Genomic DNA, 9,819 nt, shown 5'->3' on the forward strand with positions numbered 1-9,819 from the left:
TCTCTCAGTGGCCTCCTGGACAGACAGGGTAGGGGGTTGTTTCCTCCTTATGGCCCTGCAGCAGAGGCAGATTGGTTCTTGGCTTTCTGAATCTTAACTTAAGCCTTATTTTCCCACAGAAATGACACTAAGAATAAAATGTACCCAAGGTTTACAGAAATATTAAATACATACATGAGAATTTTGAACAAAATTAATTTGTAGGTTGACCAAGGAACAAAACTACCTATTTTATATTACCATTTCTGTGGACTAGTATGTCGCAAAAGCCAAAATTGCCTTTCAACCATCTTTTAGAACAGTTCCTAATTTGGATCTGCCTGCCTAGACCCTGTCTTTACACAATATGGTGGTAATATGAACTATGACATATTTTTTAGGCCAGGGCACTTAGAGTTAGGCAGGTCTGATTAAATCACTTCTCTAAGCCTGTACCATTATTGGAACATAGAGTGATTGTAAAGATCAAATATAGGTGAAAGCATTTCTGAAACTAAACTGCTGGAGAAATGGTGTTATATTCAACTGAGTGTTCATCCCGTAAAAATAATGATGTTTGGAGGCTATACTCACCCTTTGTGGAAATTAGTGCTATTTCCCCTGAAATCATGCTTAGATGTTTGCAGAATACAGCTTTTGTTTAATTGTTCATATGAAGAGTAGCTGGTGTCACTACTTCCTAGACAGGTTTATAAGTATTCGGTGATTTCTTTGCTCTTGTTTTCTCTTTCTGCCAGGAGGTGAAACGGCAGAAATGCCTGACATGTACCCTCCTGGAGAGTATGATCTAGCCGGTTTTGCCGTTGGTGCAATGGAGCGGGATCAGAAACTCCCTCACCTGGAAAGAATCACTGAAGGAGACGCTGTTATTGGAATAGCTTCATCTGGTCTTCACAGCAATGGATTTAGCCTTGTGAGGAAAATTGTAGCGAAATCTTCCCTTCAGTACTCCTCTCCAGCACCTGATGGCTGTGGTGGCCAGGCCTTAGGTAAACATACTCACATTTAAACTCTCCTGCTTGGAAATGTCTGAGCAACCACTTAGTTGGGTTAGGCTTTCGTTACTTAAAGTTAGAATGGAACAAATTGCATATGTTTTGGTTTTATATTCATAGACTAAGTTTTTGTCTCATCTTTCTAATATACAGGTGACTTACTTCTAACTCCAACCAGAATCTACAGCCATTCACTGTTACCTGTCCTGCGTTCAGGACATGTTAAGGCCTTTGCACATATTACCGGTGGAGGATTGCTAGAAAACATCCCCAGAGTCCTACCTCAGAAATTTGGGGTGGATTTAGGTAAGATTGCTAAAAAGAACGTTTGCTCAGAAAACTGTTATGAGAAAAAATACATTGTGGAAGGAAACTTTATGGGTAGTTAGTACACATATGATTATACCTGGAAAATTCTTTTTTAAAATATTTTATTTATTTATTTATTTATTTGGCTGCGCCAGGTCTTAGTTGCGGCATGTGGGGTCTAGTTCCCTGACAAGGGATCAAACCTGGGCCCCCTGCGTTGGGAGTGCAGAGTCTTAGCCACTGGACCACCAGGGAAGTCCTTGCCTGGAAAATTCTTAAATCATTGGGGCTTCTTGGGGAAAAAATAGGACTGACCCTTTTCCACCTTTTCTCGCTTCATTAGCCATGTTGATAAGGCATAAAGTCCTCGTGTAATTGACTTAGATGAAATTCTTTAAGCAGATTCTCCAAGGGGGTCAGTAAGCTCAAGCTCTTTCAAGATGGAATCAGGAACATGCTGGGAAGGGAAGTGGTAGTTATTAAATCGTCCCTGCAGGGGATAAAGGAGACCTGAACCAAGGCATAGAGAAGGGAAACAGATTGGAGAATCATTTTGTGCTTAGAAGGAAAAAAGAAGTCCCAAGTTTCTAGTTTAGTAGGTGAGTAGATTTGGAATAGGAAGTGGAAATACAGTGTTTTAAATCTTTGAAGTATTTATTGTAGTGTTTTTGTGAGCAGAAGTTAAGTTGGGTACTTATATGCAGGTAGTAATAGTTAATCGCAAAGAGAATAGGAGGGACCAAAAGGTTGTTCCTCAATATTCCACCCACCTTAAAGTTTGGCAGAGGTAGACTTTCTAAAAAAGAATAGTCAAAATCAGGCAGTAAACCATGTAAAAGTATCAACTCCGAGCAAGGATTTCAACATGACACTGGTTAGCAGTGTCAAAAAGCAGCTTGGTGAGGATAGATACCAACCCCCATATATTGGAGCGGGGGATGATGGCAGAGATACAGAGACAATGAGTGAAGATTGCTGTTTCAGGAAACTTATTGGTTGGGAATTCCCTGGTGGTCCAGTGGTTAGGACTCAGTGGTTTTACTGCAATGGCCGGTTTCAGTCCCTGGTGGGGGAACTAAGATCCTGCAAGCTATGCAGCAGGGCCAAAAAAAAATAATTTTATGTGTGTGTCTATATAGGTATTACCTAAAATTTTTTATTAGAGATTTTTGTTGTATTAGAGGATATGTTCTTACGCCTAAATCTAGTTGTTTTTTTTTTCTCATTCACAAAAGGGTAGTAGGCCAACCTTTACTGAAATTCAGCCATTAGAGCATCTAATTCATTAGGGGATTTCTAAGAATCTGGTTAGTTAACGCAGCACAAAACTTCACTCAGTTGTGAATACTGGCCAAGTGTGACAAGAAAAGTGTTCTTAATGCCTGAGGTACAAATGGATCCCAGAAAAACTTCTGAAAGGCCAGTTTATAGTTTTACCCTCTATAAAATAGCAGTGCTGGTTTTAATTTCCATAGGTTTGTATATGTACATACTTCTATACTTTGTGTCAATAATAGGTTAATTGAACATCTCTTGCCTGTTTTCAGATGCCCAGACCTGGAGGATCCCCAGGATCTTCTCGTGGTTACAGCAGGAAGGACACCTCTCTGAAGAAGAGATGGCCAGAACATTTAACTGTGGGATTGGGGCTGCCCTCGTGGTATCAAAGGATCTGACACAGCAGATTCTGCAGGATATTCAGCAGCACAAGGAAGAAGCCTGGGTGATCGGCAGAGTGGTTGCATGTCCTGAAGGTAACTGTTCCTTATTTAGTTGCTCTTCAGTATATTTAGTTGCTCCATTTCAAGCCATTGATATGGCAGCTGTCTTTACGCAGCTGTAACATGAAAACACCCATGCCAGTAATAGCACTCATCTCTTCATTTCTGCCTCAGGGCTCTGACACCTCTGTGTAGCAGTCACATATGCACAACTGCACCCTGCAGGACAACCCTTGACCAGCGGGGTGAGAACTAGTGAATAAATGCCCACTTTAGGGACAGAAGAAGGGAGCGGTTCTGAGGCACAGTGTACATGGCTCCTTTGAGGTTCTCAGTGGAATCAAGCCCCAATTGCCCACAGTGGTGACCAGTTTAATAACACTCTTATATTGGCTCTTCCCCATCCTCATTCTCGTTCCCTAGGATCACTTCCCAAAGTAATCACCTCGCATGTAAGACCTTGTCTCAGGCTCTGCTTTGTGGTTCAGCTCAATTCAAGGAGTAGTGAGCAAGCACCCTGACCAGTACTGTGTATGACTCAGAACTCTGTTAGAAGTACTAGAAATTGGCAGATTGACAGAAAACCAACTCAGATTCTCTAACAGAGATGTCAAGCCTTGTTTATTTTGTCTGTATCTGCCTTTCATCCCTTTATTGTGTGGCTTTCATTTTCAGGCAGGCTCTCCAAATACCGGAAAGATGTCTTGAGCCCACATCCTTCAACTCACATTGCAGTAAGAGAGGCCCTCTCTTTCTCAACATCCTATATCAAGTCTTTGAATGGCCTTGCTTGGGTCACATGCCTACCCTTGAAGCCAAGAGGTCATAGCACTATTGTGGATGCAAGACTTGCAGGAAAGGGGAGACAGAACACTGGCAGGCAGTAACATATCCACTTTATGTTTAGATATAGTGCTGTAGCTTTTAGTTGAAGTGGGCAGTTATATATGTTCACCATCAGGAAGTTTGTATGAATGAGTGACAATAAGTAAAGCAAAACTATTATTTTAGTACTTGCATATCTTATTTTCAGAATAAAATACAGTACTCTGAAGTTTTTATAGAACACTTCTCTTTCCATATTACTGTTAATTCACAGTTGTTCTTTTTTTATTTATTGGGTGTGTTTGAAACAAAGGTTCTCCTCGTGTGAAAGTCAAGCATCTGATTGAAACCATGCAAATAAATGGATCAGTATTGGAGAATGGCACCCTGAAAAATCATTTCTCTGTTCAACCAAAAAAGGCAAGAGTAGCTGTCTTAATATCTGGGACAGGTGAGATGTGGCTTCCTCTTTACTACAGAGCTGTAGAAATGCTCTTCCTTTTCTCCCACCCACACCACCCCCCCCCCAAAAAAAACCCCTCCTTCCAACTGTGAGAACACTCTCAGTACTGGGGCTAGGTATCATTAAGGAGTGTTATCTTTTCTACATCCTCAGTCTTTCCACTTTTCTCAGGCATTTGAAACAGCTTCTAAAGGAAAAGTAGAGGGTGTTGGGAAGATGGCTGAAGAGAGAGAAGCTAGAAAAGACAATGGAAATTCCAACTTCTTTTGAATCATAGCTTTGTAGTTGAAAAGTCTTAGGATAGTTGAGGCTTTTTTAAGTTGTTAGTAGTAACAATACAAAATTTGTGTTTGACTCTTACAGACAGTGGGGTAAAGTACTGAGAGCATTGTATTCTCTCATATGGATGGATATAGTATGATTCTTTTTTCCTTTTTTTTTAAATTTTTTATTTTTTTTATTTGCACCACGCCATGCGGCTTGTGGAATCTTAGTTCCCCGACCAGGGATTGAACCCAGGCCCTCAGCAGTGAGAGCAGAGTCCTAACCACTGGACGGCCAGGGAATTCCCTCCACTGTTTTAAGTAACTGTTTTAAGTAACATTGCTAATAACATTCTTTTAAATATACAATAAGTTCGTAAGTGCATATCTGATTATTTCTTTAGGTTAACTTTCCCAGAAGTATAATTGCTTTACAAGTCTATTTTAAGGTTTCAGTCTACTTTAGACCCAAGTTGATGGTAAAGCAAAGAAACTACTATAAGGGTCATAGTGGTTTGTTCTTCTTCAGAGGGTTGATTTTTTTCTTAATTAAGCAGCTTATTCCTCATCAATCAGTTTTAAAATCATGTTATACTGTTTCTACTGCTATGCTAAATCATACTATTTTGCAGGAGCAATTACATATCCTTGAACCAGGAGTGCCTATGTTTTTGTAAGATACTAATCCATTATTCTAAGAGGAACGGAATTTTAAAGCCTCACATATTTTGCCAATCTTTTCTAAGACTTTTTTTTTTTTTAATTATTAGCACCTTTAATTATTATTTATTTATTTATTTGGCTGTGTTGGGTCTTCGTTTCTGTGCGAAGGGCTTCCTCTAGTTGCGGCAAGCGGGGGCCACTCTTCGTTGCAGTGCGCGGGCCTCTCACCGTCGCGGCCTCTCTTGTTGCGGAGCACAGGCTCCAGACGCGCAGGCTCAGTAGTTGTGGCTCACGGGCCCAGTTGCTCCGCGGCATGTGGGATCTTCCCAGACCAGGGCTCGAACCAATGTCCCCTGCACTGGCAGGCGGATTCTCAACCACTGCGCCACCAGGGAAGCCCTCTAAGACATTTTTATTCAAAACTCTTGACCATTCCCTATTCAGAATGGTGTAAACGTTTTAAAGAAGCGTGCGCTCACCTGCGCTTTTCTCCCGTTTCAGGCTCAAACCTCCAGGCTCTCATAGACAGCACTAGGGAGCCAAGCAGCCGCGCACACGTTGTTGTTGTGATCTCCAACAAAGCCGCAGTGACCGGCTTAGAGAGAGCAGAAAGAGCCGGAATTCCCACCAGAGTAAGTTACTTTGAAAAGTATCTGTCAAGATTATTTAAACTCATAACCTGCCCCCAAGTGTTCTTTGGATGCCTGGATTTGGGGTGGGTGCTGGGCTTGCCTTTATACCCATCCCGTCCATTACTTAATTCTTGACATCACGTGTATCTTCAGAAGGAGGTGAAGTATGGTCTATGTAAGGTTGAGTTTTAAATTATTTTTCGTAATTTGTTGGAAACAGATTGTACCTATCTTTTTCTATTCTAGGTTATTAATCATAAATTATATAAAAATCGTGTAGCATTTGACACTACAGTAGACCAAGTCCTTGAAGAGTTCTCCACAGACATAGTCTGTCTTGCAGGATTCATGAGAATTTTATCTGGCCCCTTTGTCAGAAAATGGAATGGTAAGCAAAAATTGTTTGATACTACATTGAGGAATATACTGAAAATGGGCCATACGGTGGTTAACTTGCCAAACAATCCCAGTCATGCATGGTATTTACTGTGACGGTTTATTTTGACACACGTCATAACGGAATTTCCTTTGCCTTTAGCCCAAAGAATAATGATTTATTATCCTGCTCTCTCTATCAGTTTTCTCTGGCCTGCTATAATTACTGTTTCTAATGTAGCTTAGGTTGGTTTCACATTACTACAAACGTACTATTTCATCTTCTGGATAAATATTGGGAAGAGACTATTTTTACTTGTTCAGAAGCAAGAGAAGGTGACTCTCTGTATCCCAAAATAGAGTTCCTCTTCTGAGGAAGTGTGAACCATTGCCAGAAGATGGAAAGGAAGGCATTGTTGCCAGATAACATAGTATCTGCTGTTAATGCCTTTCCCACAGAAGTTTTGACTGCTTCCTGTGGTTCTTTTTTGTGCACATATTTGGTCAATAAATGTATTTCTTCTTCGGAGAGTTTGTTTTCTTAAGTGAATATAGTTAGAGCACTTGTGGTGTAATATACCACAGGCAATGCTTTTGGTGACATAAGGCACACAGACTGACTAATCCGGCATCTGTGGATTAGTCACATGTGAACATGCCAATTCATGGTTAGAAGTCAAGCACATAGACACTAGGCAGGAACCTCCTGTCTTTCTAATATTATGTGCCAGGGACAAGCTGAATTTTCTTCAAGAGCCCTATGATCCAGATTAGAACCCCTCCCATCCAGCTTTGAGTCACTGCAGGCGCCTGTTCAGAAGCCCCTCGGTGTGTCTTCAGCTGTGCAAGGCAGAAACCTGCTGCTCCCAGGGCCTCCTTGGATGAGAATGTGTATTTCACTTTTCCTCATTTCTGTCTTTGACAAAGAAAACACCCATCCTAGAAGAACCTTGCTCCTATTGACTCCTGATTCTAGACAGGAAAGTGTATGTTCCTTTAACAGAATACATAGGGTTTTTAAATTCTGACCACTATGTTTTAATTAATTTCCAGGGAAAATGCTCAACATCCACCCATCCTTGCTCCCTTCGTTTAAGGGTTCAAATGCCCATGAACAAGTCCTGGATGCCGGGGTCACTGTCACTGGGTGCACCGTGCACTTTGTAGCTGTGAGTATGTCTCTTTCTACCAAAATCTTATTAGTATTTAATGTAAATTGTACTTGGCAGAGGTAATGTTCAAAACTTTCTCACTTGCTTCTCCAGGAAGACGTAGATGCTGGACAAATTATTTTACAAGAAGCTGTTCCGGTGAAGAGGGGTGACACTGTTGAAACTCTATCTGAAAGAGTAAAATTAGCAGAACATAAAATATTTCCCTCAGCCCTCCAGCTGGTGGCCAGTGGAACTGTACGGCTTGGAGAAAATGGCAAGATCTGTTGGGTCAAAGAGGAATGAAGCATCCTAATCCAAGAATGGAGCCAGCTTTGAAAGAATTCTAGCTGCTTGCTTGCAGGGTGACTTTTATCGTGGACTCAGCCTGAAAGATATCTAAGATATATATGTATTGCTTCCAGTGGTCTTTCAGGTTTTACCTGTTTGGGGCCTTTTTGTTCATCATCAAAATAGGCATTCAGAATTCCTTTTACTTTCAGCCAAATAAGATACCAAAACTTAATCTTTCTTATATTCTTTTTTGAAGAGCTAATAAGTCTAATAAGTTAATATCTCTTCCCCATATTGTATATCTGTACTGATTTTAATTGAGACTTCTCTAATTATTCTGATCCTAAGTTGGTGTCATAAAATTTTGAGGTAGCTCCCATTTCTGAGGGATAGTGTTCTTTGTGCTTTGAAATATCATTACAGATTCCTCTAATAATTGAAAATTTTTGTAATACCCAGATTTTAGCTTCACAGTTTGGGAAGATGGAAGGCAATCTACTCAGAGTAGTAAAGAGTATAATGGGACTGCATGATTTCCCACTCTAGCCAGTCATTTCTAATGTGGATATGCAGTTCTGGAACTGGGAGGTCTAGGTTGACATACTGGGGACATGTGCATGACCCTACACATAGGACGACGTTTCTGTCGTAGCTGAGCAAACAGGGAATGGCCACCTGTCCCATAGGCAGCCAGCCAGCCTTAGACTGCTGAGCCACCTTCAGGGTGGCCTAAGAGCTCTGCCTGCCCAACAGGGGGGCACCTTACTGGAAGGGTACCTTGAAGCCCTGTTCAAGTCCTCCCTTGGAGTTTAAACTCAAAACTTAACGGCACAGGACTCTTACAGTAGTTATATACAGAAGAGAGTAAACTCTCGCCTTAATACAGGAAAGAGTAGAGGGTCAAGAGAAGCAGAGTGCCAGAAAAAAGGACAGACACCTTTGCCAAGAGACCCTCATCACTGCCTCTGGTGCAAGTCAGTTTCTCCAGGCAGCTGGCCAACATTACCCTACCTCTCCTTGACTGTAGTCAGCAACTGCCATCAAATGATGTCCAGGTACATCATTTCACATAGGTGTCTTTGCTGCAAAAACAATTGACTCATTTTTTTCTAGAGAGTTCACTCAACATAATAAGTACCTATTATGTATATGCCAAACTATCCTATGAAGTTTTTAGAAAGTTAGAAGATATAAAGGAAAATGTTATTGTATACTGTATGTATACTGTAATAAAAGTAGAAGCTGCTACCAGGGTAAATTAGAAAAATCAATAAGAGTTTATGACTTTAGAAATACAATTTTCCAGCCCTTATTTAGACACTAATATCCACTAAAAGGAACCTGGACACCATGGAAGGTAGCTGATTCAGTATCTGCAGATGATAGGAAGAATCAAAGTGTGTCTGAAATATCTGGTTGACAGAAACCAAAAAAAAAAAAAAGTTGAAAGTAGCAGGGATGATACTGAAAGGACAGAGGAGTCAGCTGAAAGGGTGTCCTACTGTCTAGTTTGTGATAAACTATTATTTGGACATGTTGAGTGTGTGAGCAGCTGTTGATTTATAGTGATACTCAAAGAGAAAAGGTCATTTAGGTTATGAAAAAGGCAATGCATAGAAGGGTGAAAATAAGATGTTAGTCTTTTATTAATGTAATAAATATGGATATTTGTCTTTCATTATAGATGTCTCTGTTTCTATTTGTGTAAGCAGGAGTAATACAAACGAGCCCCTACATCGTGTTCAGGTAGAAAGATGGGGTGGATAGGGAAAAGAGGGTTCAACTGTTAATCAGTTCTGCTGTGTGTGATACACACAACAATCAAAAAGGATTCAAATGTGAGTTCCAAAATGATGAGGAAGCCAAATATTCTAGAGGAATGTTATAATAATTTCTAAGAGATTTCAGTCTCTAACTGTTCCTTCTTAAATTTTTTACCATTTTTAACTACTATACATAAACTTTAAAAATAACTCAAGTACAGGGAATTCCCTGGCAGTCCAGTAGTTAGAACTTGGCACTTTCACTGCCGAGGACCCAGGTTCAATCCCTGATCAGGGAACTAAGATCCCACAAGCCACGCGGCACGGCCAAAAATAAATAAATAAATAAATAAAATAAGTACAAC

General features: G+C 40.5%; 1 protein-coding gene across 1 annotated transcript in view; it reads left to right on the forward strand.

The window, feature by feature from the left end:
• GART (phosphoribosylglycinamide formyltransferase, phosphoribosylglycinamide synthetase, phosphoribosylaminoimidazole synthetase) overlaps nucleotides 1-9,367 on the forward strand; it is a 28,471-nt gene extending 19,104 nt beyond the window's left edge. The window contains exons 15-22 of the mRNA XM_082395044.1: nucleotides 738-989; nucleotides 1,149-1,301; nucleotides 2,852-3,058; nucleotides 4,164-4,301; nucleotides 5,741-5,871; nucleotides 6,118-6,259; nucleotides 7,300-7,415; nucleotides 7,512-9,367. Coding sequence (XP_082251170.1) covers nucleotides 738-989; nucleotides 1,149-1,301; nucleotides 2,852-3,058; nucleotides 4,164-4,301; nucleotides 5,741-5,871; nucleotides 6,118-6,259; nucleotides 7,300-7,415; nucleotides 7,512-7,703 — 1,331 coding nt within the window. The 3' untranslated portion in view covers nucleotides 7,704-9,367. The remainder of the gene's footprint in view (nucleotides 1-737; nucleotides 990-1,148; nucleotides 1,302-2,851; nucleotides 3,059-4,163; nucleotides 4,302-5,740; nucleotides 5,872-6,117; nucleotides 6,260-7,299; nucleotides 7,416-7,511) is intronic.
• The last annotated feature ends 452 nt before the right edge of the window (nucleotides 9,368-9,819 follow it).

This window comes from Balaenoptera borealis (assembly GCF_965194805.1).
Source record: "Balaenoptera borealis genome assembly, chromosome: 5".
NCBI lineage: Eukaryota > Metazoa > Chordata > Mammalia > Artiodactyla > Balaenopteridae > Balaenoptera > Balaenoptera borealis.